Source organism: Pyrgilauda ruficollis, unplaced genomic scaffold (genome assembly GCF_017590135.1).
Source record: "Pyrgilauda ruficollis isolate IOZ18807 unplaced genomic scaffold, ASM1759013v1 scaffold38, whole genome shotgun sequence".
Taxonomy (NCBI): Eukaryota; Metazoa; Chordata; class Aves; order Passeriformes; family Passeridae; genus Pyrgilauda; species Pyrgilauda ruficollis.
The window spans coordinates 4,103,155-4,123,330 of record NW_024525267.1 but is presented as its reverse complement, the minus strand read 5'-3'; the positions used below and the strand labels follow the sequence as shown (position 1 = coordinate 4,123,330).

Below are 20,176 nucleotides of genomic sequence, written 5' to 3'. Positions count from 1 at the left end.
CAGAACTGCTGCTTGTCCTTGAGGAAGATGGCCTTGGTTCTGCTTCTTGAGGCAATGCTTTTAGAAAGGAACAGTGGACGAGTTTCAAAGTTAACAATTAAGTGTACAAGTCATTAAGCAATGTTAAACAGAAGCAGGCTCAGAATTTCCTAGGAGAAATTGGAAACTTTTGGCAAGATGGATGACTATGAGCTCCAGGAGTCAGGCCATGTACCAATAGAGTCTAGGTGGCTTGGCAGGAACATAACAGCCTGAACACGAGGTTGATACCTGCTCTCATCCCTTCAGGTTACCAAACTGTAATTGGCTAACGGGGGAGAAAAGGAAAGAACAAGCATTTTCATCTCCTTTAAATCTCAACTGAGATTTCTCCATTAGATCAAAACCCAACAACAACTATGACCTGCAAGCAGGATAGAAGGTGCATGCTGATCATGGGAAATTCCATTTATTGGACTAGCAGGACTAAAAAAAGTTTTGAAGGTCTTTTGCATGGAAATATTTCCACAAAGGAACAAGCAAGCCTTCCATTTTAAAATTTTAACTCACTCAGAGAAGTAACACTGTTTGTCACTACTACGGAAGCATCTCAGAAGAAAATTAAGATATCTCCTCTATACACCTTTCCTCCCAGGAAGACTTTGCTCATTTCTCACAACAAGGAGCGACTGTACCTTAAATATTCACTGAATTTAAATGTGCTAAAGAATTAAAGAAAATTAAGATTTAAATAAACATACGTGCTCAGACCGAATAAGTTCACCATCCTTAAAATACCTACTTAGGTGGATGGTGCAAGATGCATTCAAAGAAAATACAGAAGGAATAAACCAGATTCATAATCTGCTGCAGAATATACTAAGATGAAGAAAACAGTATAATGAAATGTGACTTTGAGATTTTTAGGTATGCTTTTATAATCAGAATAGGCTAGTTTCGGAGTATAATAAAATATTATTACCCCCAAAAAGGCAAACTCAGCACACGTAAAGGAAATTATGCTTGAAACACATCAAGTTCTTGGAAAGTATTAGAAATTTGGTAAGTGACAATTATCCTGGGATTTTTGTATTTTTAACATGGTGTTGTTATAATGCAGGAAGATTACTACAAACATGTTGTAAGGATGTGTTAGAAATGACACTGTTCAACATTTTCATAAATACCACAGAAGATGAATAGCAAGGTCACACAGTTTGTTAAAAGCTGTACTCATTGTCAATTCAAACTTGTCAAAAAGGCTAGAGAAAAATCTCACAGTACTGAGGAAGTTAATTCAATCTATCTGATCTTTCCAAAAGCTGATAAATGTAAAGAAATGCGGGTGAAATAGCTGCCTGTGTACATTTATTAATTCTATCTCATTCAGAAGGTATGGACTGCTGCTGAGCTTCTAACGGAAGATTTAGAAATGAATAAAACATTCTTTTAGCATGCCAATGTTTTTAATACTGCATGCACTTCCAGTCATCCATCTTTAACAATTTGCTAACACATGGTAAGAATAATTTAAAACACCATTAACACAAAAAATTTTAATTATCAGAAGTAAAAGTACTACTAACAGGCATGCTAGCATCAAGTATGAAAAAGTTTGCCTTAGTAACTAAAAAGAAAAGAAGGGACATAAAGAGAGTTTACAGTAAGAATACTGCTCTTTGAACTTGAAAAAAATCCCCTGCGTTTAAATTAATATTGTAGTATTTTTATGTTACAGCAAGGACAGTCATTTTTTGGTCCCACAAGAACCAAAGAATGACAGAATCAGAATAATTTTCACCAGAAGGGACAGTAATTTCTGCTAGTCTAATCCCCCACTACATAAACCCAGCTGCTCTCCAGTCCAAGTATCTCCAATTACAGAGATTTCACAGCCCCTTCTGGAATCTTGTTCCAGCTTTTAACCACTTTTATGGTGAAAATATTTTTGCCTTGTGTACAACTGCAATCTCCAGAGTTTCCCAAGTCATGTTGGTTACTTCTCATTCACCCACTGTGGATCTCTGAGAAGAGCATGGCTTTGTGCTCTACACCCTCCCATCAGTTAGTTGAGGATCAAATCTCCCCTTAACCTTCCTTCCTTTAGGCCAAACAAATCCAGCTCTTTCAGCCTCCTTTGTACATCATGAGGTAAATGGTTGCCGTTCTGTGTGCTGAGTTTGGTCTCTACTACTTCTGAAGCCAGAGCTTTGGGCTCTGCTTCCCATTTAATTACAGAATGATATTTTTTTATTCATCCTTTAGCTCAGACACAATTCCTGCAAAGCAACAGACTAGCAACAGTTTTTAGCAACTGTGGCTAGACAGAGGTATTTTCAGGTCAATTATTTTTCAAGACAAACACACGATGGATTCTTTCTAAAATGAAAGTGCAAAGCTTTTCTCCTTTAAGATACAAATTGCCCAACTAAACAAAGATCTTTCACCATCTTTGAGGAACACGCAAATTTCTGTCTAAATACTCAGATATTTACATCACAGCAACACTACCACAGACATTTTGCCTTGAACAACTCTATGTAAAGGTGGAATCTGAACTACCTTCCATGATCCCTCACACAAGATGAACAAGCAGCACATAGAAAAAATGGACAAAGTTAACATCACGTAATTTTTGAAAAAAAGTCAAAACATCTTCCATAAAATCTAAAGTTACTTAAATAATGCCAAGTCAAATCTGTCAAAAAACATTTGCTGCTCTGGAAGGCAAAGGAGAAGGATGGACAATGAGATAGTTGAAACATGTAATGGCCTACAGGAAGTATCAGTTTGAGTTAACATAGTATCAGGGTGTTCTCACCCTTCTTCCCACACAATTTTCAGTATGTCTTGCAAAACATCTTGAAAATAATTTTTGTAAAGGAGGAACAGACATTACCAGTTCCAGGCAGTCAGCAACCAAGCCATTAAAGTAACCTTTACATTCGGCTAGTTCTGCCATTGCAGATCAGAACAGAGTTTTTTATGTATTTTGTTCAAAATATGTCTTGAGTTCATGGAGACATTGGCATGTGAGCTACTTCTATGCTCTGACAAAACAATCTTAAGGGATTTTTGTTATGAACACTGAACTGTATTCCTGAAGAAAAACATCTCCTCCCCCCTGCGTATTCATACTCTGTCTACAGAATGAATTACTTTTATTTCCTACCTGTTACTACACGCTATACTAAAGTTATGATTTTGAACACTCAACAGTAAATATGAACTGGTAACTCTGAAATCTAGTGACAAATGTTTACTGTTTGTCCTAATCCATGCAGTTTTTACAGCTGCTTTCTCTGACTGAAGTGCTGAGATGGAAATCAAAATGTTTCCTTTCCCCAAGCCTCACCTTGTGTTTGTGGCTCATCCTGTCAGGGCCTTGAATGCACTTCTACCACCCTGGGCCTTTGGCTGCCAGAAGGGCTCCATATGGAGGGATGCATCCTGAAAACACCATCCAGATCTGTTTCCCTCCTTACTGTAAAAACCCTAAATTCATGATACGTAATAACCCCCTGTGCTGTCTTAATGTCATCTTGACTGCAAGTGGCCCATTGATGCACAAAGATCCTAAAGGAGCTCTCCATGCATATATGACATGATGAGTTCCTTCAGCTACATTTGTTTCACAAGGTCAGGTCTCTATCCAAGATCACAAACCACAACAGTTACTCCATGGCTGTAACAGCTGCTTAAACTGAAATTTAAATTTTCCTAGAAGCTTTATATCATTCCAATACAACTAAGTTTTCAGTTGATGATGGCAATCAGTGATAATCAGCTCAAGGGCATAATGTTCAGCTACCTCTGTACAGTAGAAAGACCAATGCAGCAGCATCATAGCTCAGATCACCAGGACAGCCTGTTGCTGACTAAAGACTCACTACCCCAGCAGCCCAATCACTCTCACTGAGCCAATGCTTTCAGCACAAGCAGATAACATACAGCAATAGTGCCACACCACTTGCATTTGGCATGGATTAAGCTCTGTTGGTGCTTGTTATTTTCCAACAGTGGGTCAAAAGTCACCTGCATTTCTGATTTCTACACACTGCTCTTGAACAACTGCCAACAGTCTACAGTTGTGACAAAGGGCATAGTCTTGCAGTACCTGAATGAAGAAAGGAGAGCAGCTCCTCTGACACTGAGCGGGCTCAGCTGACAGTCCAGTGGTCAGTGAACAAGTGCTCAGCGCAGAGGGACACCAACCTGGGACACCAAGACCAGGATCCAGATCAGCGAGGCACATAACAGGACAATCACACAGCTGCAACCCAGCTGAGGCAACAACCAAGGCCACAGGCCTGAGCCTAAAGACAGCTCCTGAATCAAAGGGGAACCCCAACAAACTCACAGCTCCTTCCACAGCACTCTGACTCAGGATTACATGGCCACACCATACCCAAGATGAACTTGAGTACCGGCAGCCAGATAAACTGCTGGAGGATGGGGTATTTATGGCCGTCACACCTCCTATCCTACAAACTCTGTAAAGGACCTACTGCTCCTTCTTTTGGTCATGTTGGAGATAACAGTGTCAGCAATGGCAGTCAATAAAATTCTGACACTCTTATTTCCTATTCACAGGACTTAATATAATTTTTAAACACCACTTGCATCTTTTTTTCAATTGTGTTGTCTAGGTAAAGCTGTAAGCAACCCAGAAACAAAGCTCCCTATAGTTCAGAATACACAGGACAAAGGTTCTGATCTGGCATGACATTGTTGCTTGCTAAAAATTTCCTTTTTATTCTGCAAACATTACATATTTCATATGATTCAGGTACAGAAAGTGCTCTGGAATTAACTTTATAAGTAAGATTGCAATTTTTATTTTCAATGAAGTACTAACAGTGTAGTCCACAAGGCCTCACATATTTTTTTAGAAGCAAGATTGAGTTCAAATATGGTACCTACACCATCTCAAAATTGAAAAAAATTAGGCAACTGGTACTTAAGAAATATTTTTTCTATTTCAACAAACTATATCAATGAGAAACATCCAAGGGGCTTATGCCCCTACCCCCTGTCCTCGACCTTGAAGTTTTAGCTCTTACAGTTGCCAAGAGGAACACTTCTACTAGAAATTTAATCCTGTATTACAACAGATGATGCAAAAGGACAACTGAAAAAGCAGCATGCATTGGGACAAAGAATAATAATGTGTCATTAGCCTTCAGAATTACCAGCTAATTTTTACTGCCATTAATTTTGTATGCATTGGTCTGACAGGCTTCATTTTGGAAGCATCAGTACTGGTAGCATCAGCACAGCGGGTGACACGAGGTACATGTAAAAAACCCAAAGGAACTGCTGCACACATGGATGTATGGAAGAGATGCTTTGCTCTCCCAGTGTCAACGAACTCCTCCAGGCTATAATACCAGAGACCCATTTTATTTCCTGCCACCTGAAAAATGAAAACCAATCAATCTCCCAGTTATTCTTTAATTGCTTACGAGAAACTCTACTCTCATAATCCACTGAAAAACTGCAACCAACCAAACAGAAAAAAATCATAACACCCCAAAAAACCCTAAACCACAAAACTATTTAATCTCTTCTTTACTACTGCATTTTTCTGTGCAACAAAAATGTAGGTCTTGGGAAAGTATATTTCAGAAGTTTCTTAAAATCCATCGTTTCCACAATTATGTATTACATTGAGCAAAGACAGGATGAGAACTTCAATGACAAGAACCATGTTATCAATATTGGGACAAAGGATTAAGGATAATCATTGCAATATTTCATCATTCTGATTCCAACTTTGGTTTGTTTTCCTAACTTGAACCTTTAAAAGATGGTGCTTTTCCCCTTCCAAAAGGCAATACCTAACTGAAAATTAAAATGATTTGTACAGAGTGAAAAGCAAAGGCTTGTCCACAGGTCAGGCAGTTCCATTTATATTCCCTTGACAACAAGCATAGTCCCTATTTGAAATCAAGGGAATTTTACTGCATTTCCTCCCCAGTCACAGATCAAAATTAGTTTTCTAGAATTTAAATTCCAGAATTTATCCATTGCCACTTCAGACAGCAGGTTATGGCTCTTTTAAAAGGTAAGAGAAATCATGATTTTTAAATACCTGAACACCCATGTTGCTACTTAAAAGAACAGAACTTCTAAACAGTTGGGGTTTATAAACTACCAAAGCAAAATTTATGGAGTATTAATGAAAAAAAATTTCTTTCTAGTAGTGACATCTAGCCTATGCCAGTGAAAGCTGAGAAGCAAACGTAATTAAGAACGGTACCAGCTATGTTTCTTGCAAATAAATACCATTGTTCAAGATGTGCTCAATTCAGCAAATACATGTTCTGCCTCCATAAAGTTCTAAACCAGAAACACCCTACAGCAGATATTAAAAAAAAGGACTGGTTGCTTAAGAGCTAAAAAAATACACCCCAAAGCCCCCCAACACAATGCAAAATTTTACTACGTAAAAAAAATACAGAACAAGAGATACATACTCGATATTGTACAGAAGTGTCATACCAATATATATTTTCAAACTATATAAAATGCAATTTGCAATGCACTAATTCTATAAACCCTAAAGAACATATTCAGTGAAGAACTGAACATTCAGAACTGCACAACACGGTAGGCACACAAGAGCTTGCTTGTTAAAGCCAAACCGCATCTCTTCTAGGAAATGCCTTCTAAATACATAAAGGATATTTTCATAGTGTCACATCTCCTTCCCCTCTTCCTCTCTGACACTTCCAATTCTTTTACAAGCTGCAGTGCACTTTAAGGCAGCTCTATCTGAACAATTCAAACAAAAAAAGGCTTTGAAGCACACCAAAGGTTTGCCCTTATTCTCTAGAAACGCTATAGGGATAACTTGGTTCTTCCCTCCCCCCTCTCAGTACCTTTCTGGGGTAGTGACTTCACATCCTTTGACATCAGCACAGCTTGGAAGGGGGATGGGAGAGTTACGGCAGAAAGCTGTAAAACCTGCTTTTAACTATGCATGCAATGGCACCATGAATTCTTAAATCTTCCCCAAACACATTTAATAGAAAATGGGTTTTGCTCTCCGCCGGTTTTACCGCGGCTGTAACAAACCGAGAGGGACTGAGCTACAAAGGACTTCCTGCTCCCCTTCTCCGAGCTCCACAATAGCCATTTATTCGCTCGTCAGAGGGTCGCGATTCACTCTCACACGCACAATAACTCACCTCTAATATGCAAAAGGGCCACGGGCTGGAACGGCCCATTGGAATTGGCTGCGTCAACCACCATCCTGCTGCCAGCTCTGTTACATGTCAACATCTAGGCTCCAGCAGGCACGGCACTGTATTCCTTAAGGCAAGAAACCAGCCTCCATTTTAGTTTAAAAAAAGACAGAAACTGAAGCGCTCTGCAGCTGGAGGGAACTGGCTGGGGAGTGATGTCAGCGGGCGGGAGGAGCCCCATTGGCCGACGGCAGCAACTTCAAATGACACCGAGCAGGCCGCGAATGAGCGCGGCCGGTGCGGGGCTCCCCCCGCGCCCGCGCCGGCCCCGGCCCCGCGCCGCCCGCGGCAGGGGCGGAGCGGCTGCGGAGATGACGGGTCTGCTGCGTTGGGTTTGGGATTTTTATTATTACCAGGATGATCTCATTGCTGCTGTTGTACCCCCGCCCCCTCGATAATATTCAGTAGCACCTGCTAGAAAGAGCGCATGCAGTTTTATTTTTCCTCTTTCCTTAGCCTTTCCTTCAGTACGGTTTCCCAGGATTATCAAACCAATGTTTAATTTAACCGTGGAAAAACACGGTTAAACTGAGGGTGTACCATCTACAACTTCAGCTTTCAAGGGCCATAACAAAAGGTAGTTAGTTTACGGTAAGATACAGGTCCTTGGATTATTACTGTTGATTTAGAAATATAAAACCTCATAAACATTCCTTGCACTGTTTTACCACTGGTTACTAGTATGTACATTACGAATAAAAATACACATATATGACGAGCAGCAGATGAAACCATCATGTTTCATGCTGAATATTTCTTTTAATTTAGAAATGGACCTGGATACTTCCATCAATCTAGAAATGGATCTGTCTTCAGATTATGTTAATGTTCCTAAATTTGGATATTGCAAAATACTGGTTTTCCTTTCTAAAAAGATCAGTAATGATAAACAACTTTTAAAACTATTACTGAAAAGTAAAGAATATTACTAAGAAGCAATATGTCAGCATATGGAAGCAGTTTTCCTGCATAATCTCAGAAGTACAATAAAAAAAGGCACAGCATAACAATTTCTGAACTTGTTAGTTTGATTATTTAAGGTATTTACAACAAAACTGTGAGCAGCCTTCTTTCGTCATATGAGACTTGCACATTTATTTTTACAATGAGCTGTTTGAAAGACCATTTTGTCTGCTGGGAGTGATGTTCAGAGAAACTGGCACTGTTACTTTTGCTGTCTCCAGATCTGTCCTGCCTAAATACTGTATGTCACATACTAGTGCAAAAAAAAAAAAAAAAAAAAAAAAAAAAAAAAAAAAAAGGGTGCGCATCAGAAGAAGTTACTTTTTCTTTTATTAAGTAGCTTGCTGATTAAAATTTGAAATAAAAACAAATTATAGGGCATACGTGTATCTGGTTAGAAAAATTACACCACTCTACAATAATACACTGTCAAAGATGAGTTAGAGCTGTACTGAATATTATTCAATTGGTGAAGGGAAAAGACTAACTGGGATATAAAAAAGAAGAATATCATCCATAAGACACACAAAGAAATCAATTGGATTTAATGATTGCTGACAAGGCCCAATTTGAAGTAGTACATCCTGGATCTAAACCTGACGAGAAAGCCCAAAGACAACAAATATTTAAAACAAATCTTTAAAATATTACTTAGTTTAAAAAAATGAAGCTCCTCTGTTTGATGTGGTGTGTGGGTTGTTTGTTTGTTGGTTTGTTTGTTTTTAAATAGAATGGACTTGACTGAGAATATCCAAGTACCTTAAAGAATAATTATGGAGGTGGAAAGAATTAATTTTTCTACACTCACTACAAACAGTAAATGCATCCTACCTCAAAGAAGATTAGGTTAGAAATTAAATGAAATCTTCTCACAATAAGCACACTTTAAAAAAAAACTGTAAAGTTTCTAGTAATTTAAAAAATGGCCAAACAATGTGTGACATAAATGTAGTAGATCCTGCTTCTGACAATATCAAAACAAACCACGTGAACTTTTTAGACCTCTTCTCTAAGACTACAGATTCAAATCCTTTGTCCTTATAATGTAGGCAGAACCAGGGAAGGTGTATTCTCACAAACTTCACGTTTTTTATCTATATATCCCTTAAGTATACCTTAAAATCATGGGATCATCAAGGCTGGAACAGACCTTTAAAATCACCAAGTTCAATGTGAGTTTTAGCCTTGCAAAACAAAAAGCTACCACAGACATATGCCTTTAAAAAAACCAGATTGAAAAATAAAACCAAGACTGACCTCTAACAAGGTTTTCTACAAGATTTTGATGGATGAAGGAAAAAACAAAACCACTTGGGTATTTTTTAAAGTATTTTCACATGCAGGATCTTGTAACAAATTCTGTTTCTTTTCCCGATCTTAAAGCAGAATTAGATGATCTTATAGTAATAAACCACAGTACAAAGTGTCAAAAATAAGGTTTAAAATTCCAGTTTATCTGGTAACTATATATTTAAGAACAGCTGCTCTATCAGTCCTTTCTACTCATATCTGCTTCAATGGTCAACTACTGCTTCTGTCTCTCTGAAACTCCTTGCAAAGATTAAATGGCCAGGAAGGCTGTCCCTGTGGCCATGGACACAAATTCACAACAGAGCAAAAAGGGAACATCAGTTACAGTGCCATTTCCTAATTTACACATAACCATGACTTTCATTGTTGGAGGTTCATTAGCAAATTTTAGGTAGTGGTTTAAGAGTCAAGCCACCTGGAAAATTCTTCATTAGACAGCATAAATGTGACATTCACAGAGCTAGGAATCTCTTAGCAGATAGGATTCAGTCACATTCAGGAAGTTTTCTCTTGCAGAAATGTTTCTCATTTCTTCTTGTTCTCTCTTTTTTTCTGGACTCTGTTAGGTCTGAGTCCAGTACTTAAAAAAACCACTGAGAAACCAGTGTATTTCTGCTGTAATTCTGACAGGACACTAATGAAACTGAAGTACTTTGGTCTTCATAAGACCTTTTGCTGGTTCGTATCATCTGCAGTTTTCTCACTGTTGTACAGATTGAGAGTACATTCTGCTCAGGAGGCCTGTATACACTCCCTTTGTTTCAATCCTAAAATATTTGATTTGCCACCAAAGGAAAATATTTACTTAAGTTGAATTATTTTGAGCAACTTGATTTGGAAAAAAAAACTGCAAAGAAAATTGAGTTAGGAATTGACTTCCTAATGGAAGAGAAAGAATATCAGTGCAAGTGGAGCAGAGCTAATGAATATCAATGGGAGGAAGAAGAGCTTACTTTAACAAATTTATGAAGACATTTCTGGTGCAAGAAAATGAAAAACAGTATTAACTTTAGCTATCCATTTTTAGAATTAAATTAACAAAAAAAAACCATATTGACAACGTAGTGAAACTGTACCTATTACAGGTTTCCTCTGAAACCTGTTCATCACTTCTAACTTTCCAATGGTGGGAATGAAGAAAAAATCCTATAAAGTTCTCAGGATGTAACTCTGTAACTTTTTAAAACTATAGAATGGTTTTGGTTGGAAGGGACCTTAAAGATCAGATCCTTTAGTTAGGATCCAGCATTATAGCTAATGAATACTCTTTACACTTGGAGGCTATGTACCACTTTTTCAAAAACAAACACTCCATTTGGGTTATTGATTTTAAAAACAGCCTCTCACCCCCCCACAACACATATAGCAAATTCACCTGCCCAAAGGTTGCCTTTATTTCCATTCTACACCACCTACTACTCTAACTGATAATGGTAGAATCAACAACGTAAGATAATTAAAATTGCATGAACTTCTACTTACATGAAGACACTTGGCTTGGTTACCTGTCAGACTATATGAGTTTTTATTTTTTTATTGAGAGAGGAAGGGAAAATATTTAGTCTGAGCTCTAAGGTTACTAAAGGCACAATTGCTGAAATTGGTATTCCTCATCAACCTAAACCAGCCTTTTTGCAGGCTGATTCAGGTCCCTTCCTGCACTCCTCTCTGCTTTACATTTGAAAATATTTTGCTCTCATCTGCTTCAGTGGTCATCAGACCCACAGCTGAGTTGGTGAAGTCCCCATAGCCAACAGAAAGCCACATTGTCAGGTTGGTTTTCTGCTAACTTAGACTGTGTCCCATGGCAGTCTAAGCTGAGCTAAACCTATAGGAGCTACTTCTGCAATCCTCTCTCTTCTGAGGCTCAGGTGCCCAACTCTCTGAAATTGCTGTACAAGGGTTTGTGCAGCTGCATGGCTAAACCAGATTAGGAAACTGAGCACAGTTAAAATGAGAAAAGGACGAGTTTGAGCCGTGTTGATTCCATTATCTGGCCCACCAGACAGACACCCAAAAAAGGGATAGGAATAAACATGACTTGCTTTTTCTGGTAGGAGCAATGTCATTGACTTCCCCCCCACCCCCCCGCCTCCAATTATAGCCTACACTAAACTTATTGTTCTCATAAATGATGTCAGGCTATAAGAAAATGTGGGTCTCACCACAACCCTGAACAGTGAGTTACTCAAAGACAGTAACTTTGTTTTAGAGAAGGAAAGGTACTGGATACTACACATTCTGGAGGAGAACCTGTAGCAATAGCAAGGATATGGGCTTCTCCTTCTAGGTTCTGACTCAAATCCAAAGAACAGCCAAGAGGAAATTCTTCAAGGAAACAGAAGCAGTAAACACCACGTTAATACTTAGCTACCAAAAGAAATACAGAGCTAAGACTTACCTGGATAAATGAAAGGATTCTGAACTATCATGCAGCTTCCTTAAAGAATTCCCAAGACTGAAGCATGGCAAAAGACAATTCCTCACAGAAAAAATTATAATATTCACTCCTTGTAGTACAGCAAAATTTGGTTAAAGAGGAATTGGTAAACATCTATTTGTGACTAGATTTCCTGTCTCTATCTGGATTTCCTAATATTTGCACAGTCACTGTAGCACAAAGGTTCAACAGTGTCAAGTTTTCCTTCAATCAATCTTGTATACTCGAGAAGTTTTGTGAGCAGGGACAGGGAGAAAAACCAGTAGGTATTGGTTGAGTTTAGAAAGCTGTACAAGACAAAATCATTACTTTAAAAGAAACCTATTTTAAAAATAGCATTGGTACAAAAAAGTAATTCCTAGGGCAGATTGCAGAAGCTCATTTCAAATACTGGCACACTATTTTAATCAAGCCCTGTGCAAAATCCACCAAAATAACACCAAACTCACTGATGTCTGTGGCCTTATTACATAGGTCACACATACCACTTTTAAGAAATAAAGTGTAAAAATATAACATTTAAGAGTAAAAATTTGAGACCAGGCTAATTATCCAACAATCACTGATTGATATTCATGTGTATAAATTCAATGTTTGATCTGTAGAGGTCTTAAGAAGAAAGAAATTCAGTGCAGCAGCAAAAATGTGAAGGTCTGATTATAATGAGGATCTATGCAATGGAACAAAATGTTCCTTTTGTGAATGAGGACATAATAAAAGGCATTTTAAGAGAGATCTAAATTGAATTCAGAGACAGGTTAGAATCTAGAAAATAAGACAATACCACATTTTAAATCCTATTTTTATGGATTCTATCCAAACTTCAGTGGAAACAAGTTTGGTAGGAAATGCTGCCAGTGACAGATGTAGTGCATTCTTCTAACACTTTCAAGCTGCTGACTAATGAGTAGGTGTTTGATAGGGCAGTTGAAATGAAAAACGGCTCACTAATCCAAGCCTATGATTTCATGTAACACTAGCTGAAGGAAAAGAATTCACACACTCAAGCGAAGTATTTTTCCTCTACAACCCCTTTTTTTTTGGTAGTTCTTCATTCATTAGCTATCATGTTTCTTCATCTTTAAAATGCTACATAGCAATTCAGACTGGATAATTGCTAAATATTTTAATATTAATTACTTTATAACCACTGATAGATTGTATGTTCTGGTATGAACACCAAACAATTGTCAGCTTTTGGTTTAAGAAATGTATATGCTTACCACAGACATTTTAATGATTATTTTAAACATCTAAAAGAAAAGTCAGTACAGGAAAGTCTGTTTACATAGTACTGATAATGCTTTTAAGGTCAAAGCTCAAGGACAAAGTTGCTAAAGTAACAGGACAAAGAGCCTCCACAGTTCCTTCACATGATACAATACATACATTCAACCATACTGATATAGGAAAGAACAAGCTTCTGCAGTATTTTCCACTATGGATTTTTTCTTTTAATAAATTGAACACAAGATTGGGCTGCCAAAAAACCCTGTAAAAGCACAAACACAGTCAGGACCAGAAGGACAGCATTTAGCGTACTGAGTTACTCCACTATAGGTCACATATGAGGGAGAGGAGAATGATCTGTTCCACAAAATTGCATTCATTGATATTTTACATGAGAATTAATTTGTTTTGCCTCAGTGTCTTGCCTTTTAAATGAATTATGTATTAGGGCAAATTATATTTTATAGCAGCATTATCTTATTTAATCTACCATCTTACTTTGCATAAAGTACTTTTATCTAAACAGGAATGCTATCACCTTGCAGCTGGACACAATTCCTGAATTGCCATGCATTCGCATAAGAAGTACAATTAAACTGGAAAGGCCAAAGTACTGCTTATTTGTCCTCTACATAAATTACAAGTGGCAGGAGTAGGTTTCTGCAGTGAAAGTGATCTTAAACATTGAGATCTCCAATTTCAGTAGCTTATATGAAAAATGCTCCTCAAAACCCCAAAGCAGTCCATTAGTGCCATGTTTCTCACAAATTCAATTATATTGCACACATCCAGTCAGTCTCTTTTGTATCATGAAAACAGATGCTAGTTTTAAATGAACTGGTAACACATTCTGCTTAAGTTTAAATGTATTCCAATATGAGTTTTTAGAAACTATCAACATGCATGGTTGAATTTTTCTACAGTACTGAGAACAAAACTTGACTTGCTTTCTCATTTACTTGGTATCAGATTTACTTACTTATTACTACTTGAGAAAAACACACAATAATTTTACATTTCTGGCCTCTTGAGCAATTCTCACTTTTTCTTCCTTTCTCATGGTTTCAACAGTTTCATCAATCAAAATTTGGTACGATTGGTTTTTTAGGTCTCAGACTCAAACTGAAATAATCTCTTCTTCAATTTTGATTCATCATACTTTAGTATTTTACAGATGATGAAAACAGAGCTATCTCCTAGACAGCCATTTACAACTTAAAAACATTAGGAAAGCTTTAATAATGCTTGCCTCCCTATCAGAGTCCTGTATCACACGCAGACAAGTTGAGACACCACCCTGATGTTCTTTTACACAGAACAGAGTCAGAATTTGGCAGAGCTCTGAAGTCTCTGCTTGAAGAAAAACAAGAACCATGCTCTCTGCATGAAATGTGCTCAGAAAAATGACCTGTCATGTTCGTTTCTTTTCCACCCCCCCACTTTTATTGAGTAGGTTTTTTTGGGTTGTTTTTGAGTTTTTCAAATAGATATGACTAATAGTACTTCTAATGTTGAAACCATGCTAAAGCAGAAACTGACATCACCAGAAGATCAAAACCAGGACTGATCAAAATGTGTGGCAAGATCTTCAACAACAAAATACCAGAATCTGTTTAATCCTATCACATGCAGATATTCTACATTAAAAACCAATTCTATACTTCTCAGCACTAAAAGTCAGTACGTAAGTCCTCAGCTGTCAATGTAGCTTATTTCTTCCTACCTTCATAAAAACATTCATAAGAATATTGTATCCACATGTTTGAGATCAAAAGTCCAACTCCAAGAGGTAAATAATAACTTTTAGAATCAATTTAGAACTGCATTTGAAAATAAAAGTTGATGTCCAATCTCTATTGTATCCAACAATGTTCACTTTTATCAGAAAGAAACCCCAAACCTCAAATAAAAGTAACAAAAAAACCTCAATCCCAAACGCACAAACTGAATCACGACACAGCATCCCAAGAGGCCTTTATATGGCTGTAAAAGGATTTTACCCAGCTTTAAAAAAGTATATATGAAAAAGCTACAAAAAAAGCTTATTTTTGAATCATGCCCAAATTTACATATGCATGACTAACATATGTTCATTGGGAAAGTTTGCAACGTTTCAGAATATTAAGTAGTACTGACTTATTTTTTCAAATTTGTTATTCTAGAAGTGACAGAGAACATTCCTTTTAATGAGTATTACTTGAAAGTTCAAGTTAGATTTGTGACACAACTGTATTTGACAGTGCATGAAACATTTTATCTTGGGGTGTTTTAATACTCTATTAAAAAATTCTCATTGTGACATTTTCTTACATATTCATGATTCAGACCGCATCCTTAAAAATCTCAAATTTGTACAGTCATTTCTATTTTAGAGTTTACTACATTTAGTGCTTACTAAAATCAGCACATTCATGCAAAATAACGTACAAATACATTCACCTGTTTGTAAAAACAAACAGATAAAAATCTCATTTACCATGAAAAAATTACCAGTAATGTAACAATGAATTCATAAAGCTGAAGTGAGCATGCAAAGAACACAAACTCCTTCAGTGTGTCAGTGCTCAGGTATGCACAAGCTTGGATATGCTACTTTTGAAACATATTTATATAATAATATTGAACACTTAACACTGTTTATTTCACAGAGAATACATTTTTAAAGTTTTAAACAATTTTAACAATTTATGTAATTCTAATATTTTATATTGAATATACTAATTTTTAACATATCCTAAATTACTAACTGCTTTCTTAGGAAACTAAAAATGAAGAAACTGGTATGTTTCTGAAGGTTGAAGCACCCTTTGCCATTTATATTTGATATAAACAAAGAATTAAACTGCAAGCTTTCAAACCACAAAACACATCTTTAAGTCCAGTACAATTTTTTCTCAATTAACAATTTAAACTAGAGATCAATTTTCTGTAACTTAAGTACCTATACTACCAATGTTAGCTAACAAATGGAACTGGATAAGCAGAATTCAACAAAGCACAAGTTTGTTGGCACAGATTTTTTTTTTTTTTTTTGTGAAAATAGCTAAGATCTTTTCAAGGTGTTTGACACTGTTCTGAAGGCACTTCTCCAGAGATACTTCTAGGTTATCTGTGGGCAGACAAGCTACCTGTTCTACCCAACTAAATCAGGTTGCACTGCACTGTGCTGCAGGGAGCTTCACTAGTTTGCAGCTTTGCTAATATGTGGATCTTGATGTTCCACAAACCAATTACATCAGAGACTTCTCTTTTCTACGTTCAGCTCTCTTCTTAAAACCCCTTAATTCACCATCTATTGCCTTTTCTTTGTGCATTATCTGAGCTGTCCTGCTCCTCCATTTCCTGGATAACCTGAGGGTGCATAACATTAATCGTAAGTTGCTCCAATGAACACAAATCATACCACACCAATACCAGTCACCAGGGCAAATACCCTGGAATTTCCAGAAGCTTATCATCAGCACTTTGGTATAACACCCAAGAGAAAGTGTGCAGCATGCCTGAAGATCAAAAAGCTATTTCTTAAATAAGAAATCTTGATGAAAAGACATCTTGGCAGCTCCTCCTTTCCCTCCCACTATTTCAAGTGATCTGCTGACCTCATTTCCAGACCTGTGGCACAGAACAAAGGTGGTTATCTCACCAATACCACAGGTCATTTAGACCTTAGCAGTTACAAGCTTCCACATGTCTCATATGGACCTTAAAGTACGCCAAGACAACCCCATTCTATATTTTGTGCTTAAAATACAGTCTTATGTTAAGAACATCATACTACACAGTAGTCAGTGAAACATTTGTAAGAAAATACACACCTCTTGCTATACTACAGACAAAAGAAAGGTTCCCCAGGAACTGTAGCCATAGAAATACAGCCACCTGTTATGACTAACAGGACTTTGAAAGCTGATTAAGTGCAGCTAACCTGAAGGAACACTATGTTCTTCCCAGCACTTCATAGAAGTCAAACCTGTCTTAATCATTTCAGTCCTTTAAATTATAGCCTGCCAGTCCAATTTAACTCCTGTCCAGACAGAGACATTAAACAACACACAAAGATATCCAGAAAGAAAGTTTCCCAGATTCACTTGATCCACTAAATGCACATTAAGTCAAGTATTTCTGTATCTTTTAGAGGAACAGGTGACTGGCCAACAGTATTCTCAGCAACCCCAGCAGGCTGGAATTACATCAGGAGTAAGCACATGCAGTGAGCACAGCCATTATGCCAGCATCTGGTATGATCCAGGAGATTGGGTACAGCTTGATAATAAAGCTATTACTGCCTTTACTAGTGAAAGGTGGCAATTACTACCCCTCACTAGATCAACAATTGCACCAGTGCTCCATAACAAAGTCTGGCCCTTGACAACCTGGGGATGTACACACAGCACCAGGCATCCACTAGGGAGAAGCTCAAGATCTTTTCATTCCTTTCACCTGAGCATGTGGGAGTGATTGCAGACTCAAAGCAATTACAATGCACAATACTCCTACCGTTTCTTCACAAATAGGTACACTGTGTCAAAAAGCACTAGAATGCTCTGAGAAAATACCTCAGACAGTTTATAAGATTTTTCTTTTTTTTTTTTACTCCTCCCTCCTCCAGCTACAAGTAAGCATTCTTCTGCACTTCACTGGCCTACTGGTTTAAACTGCAACACAGCCAAAGTAGAAACAGATCTTAAACTTCACCTTCACTACTGTAGGATGGATTAGTTCTCCCCTTTCCTATCTGCACTCAATTTCCCCACTTCCAGCTCTCTGTCCATACTGTTTCTAATTGCATGCTCAGTTCTGGTGTCCCTGAGCTGCAGTCCCAGGCACTACCAGAACCACTGTATTTAAAACAGGACCAAGAAACAAATGATATTCTTTGTGTCTGAGTCTTTGAACAAAAGGTTATGCCAGTCAATGTGGCTATATGTATAACTTCTTATAAAAATCACTAATTCAGCATCCTTTGCTTATGTCACTCATGCCCAGGTTGTCACAGCTCATGCATGAACCTTCTGCGCCAGTTTAAAAGACAGAACATATTATTCATAATCTGTGGTACTAAATAGTCTTATTAAAAAATTAATAAATAGATTGAAATTAACTAACTAAATAAGCAGTAGTTTAGTCTTGAAATATATTAAACAGCATCTTGTACATAGGCTGCTAAATTAACATGACAGACAGTATTTCAGATTCTTTTTGAAAAAAACAGTATCTGTGTGAAGAGAAAAATCTTGCAATCTGATTTGATCTGAATGAAATGCAGTGTAATACAGACAGGCTGAGAAGCAGAGTTTATTTTCATGAAACACAAATTTATTACATTAAGAAAATGACAAATGGAGGAAAGAATACAATAATTTCACCAATAATTTCACATTGCCTACACCAGTACTACTCAACATTTCAGTGATCTATTAGGCTTTCACTGGCAATCTTGAACACTGCAAAGCAGTACACAGTGCACTTCAAAACTGCCTTTTTTTGTTTCCCCTAAATAAGCCTTCAGGGCAAATAAAGATGATAAAAGCTGGGTTAGTAAGAGAAGACCCATCAATTATCATCATCTTTTTGTCCCAGATGGAAGTAAATATAAATCTAAGAGCTAAAAAAAGCCTTAAAATCAATGAAGGAAAAAATCATATGCACTGAAAAGGCACCACTCTGCCTGACCCATGCTCAGGAAAAACGGACCCATACATAGTGATAGACCAGGTCTTCTAACAGTGTCAAGAGAAATTTTAGCACAAAGCAAGGTTTGAGAACACTGCTCTGAGGACAGATGCCTAATATTTTGCAAAGAGATCCTAAATATTCTGCTTTTATGTGAGATAAGTGAATATGCTGTCACACACACACACTGCCTATACTGACTGCCAAGAAGGCAACATACTGGAAGTCCTCAAGTGCAGATAAAACAAAAGAAAAAGCCACCCAGTGCCAGTATGTGCAGTTTGCAGATGTGCATACTTGATGTATTATGTATGCTGTCCAGGTATCAGAAGTATGACAGCTGAGGTGCTTCTCAGTCTCATGCCCATATTACCCCACAAGAGTAATTCTACTTTGGAAAAACATACCTTTTAAAGCTGGCAGTTTTTGAAGCTCCCTGTTATTGCTAACATTAAACCTTGAAGAACTCTGACGCTTTTCCTTCTTCACTACAGTCTGTGGTGCTGGTACTTTGATTTTAGATAGTTGTGCTGGGGGAGGAGTGCTATTTGATTTTTTGTTTGACACCTGTTTAAAAAGAAATTAAAGCAGTTAATTACAGCTGAACTTAGAAATAAAAATCTTTACAGAAATAAATGAAAATGAATATGCTTTTAACGAAACTATTGTATCCCTCATCCTCTGAAAGTATTGCCATCTATTCTGCTCATCTTTTCAGCATTTATTTCTGTACCATAGCCCTCATACAGACGGGAACAGATCACCTTGGTACATGCAGTAGCCCACTTATTTGAAGTTACCAGACAAGTGGAAAGCAATTTTCAAATTATATAGCTCCTCAGTTACTCTCACCTCTCCCCCCCTGAGAAGTCCAGGTCTCCTAGGTATATAAGTTCATCTTCAAAGGGATCAGAGAAACCTATCTATTTACAGCAGGTGAACCTTTCACTGCCTATTCATCCTGTGCCTTGCTGACTGAGTCCTAAGCTTGGCCAGGGCAGTCAGGTTTTGATACAAAGTTAAAGGAGTGAGTCTTACTATTGTAGTAGCTTTAACAGCTTCAAAAACATGATTTACTGCCTACTCAAAGCAAGTTGCTCTTACTCTAATAATTCTTATTAGATTGTCACTGTACCTCTGTATGAAGTTTATAACATAAATCCAGAAAAATGATTCCCACTACAGGTTTTCAGTTTGCTGCTATTTCACTGCCTACACTTGACAGTGCCCTCTCTCAAGCTGAATAAAATGCATCATTAACAAAAGCCTGTCAGAACTTGTGGACTTGTGGTGCTGCCTTTCTCATTCCATTTTTCTTTTTTTTTTTAAG

The 20,176-nt window shown here is 37.4% G+C and overlaps 1 protein-coding gene across 2 annotated transcripts in view; it reads right to left on the bottom strand.

Annotated features, from left to right (window-relative positions):
* The window catches only part of PPP2R5C (protein phosphatase 2 regulatory subunit B'gamma), a 72,745-nt gene that overhangs the window by 36,435 nt on the left and 16,134 nt on the right, over positions 1-20,176 (bottom strand). The window contains exons 1-2 of one of the 2 annotated variants that reach the window (XM_041476236.1): positions 19,254-19,390; positions 7,173-7,296 (exon numbers count right to left, since the gene is read on the bottom strand). In XM_041476236.1, coding sequence (XP_041332170.1) covers positions 7,173-7,266 — 94 coding nt within the window. In that variant the 5' untranslated portion in view covers positions 7,267-7,296; positions 19,254-19,390. Of the gene's footprint in view, positions 1-7,172; positions 7,297-19,253; positions 19,414-20,176 lie in introns of those variants that run through there. The other variant, XM_041476235.1, reaches the window with a different exon arrangement.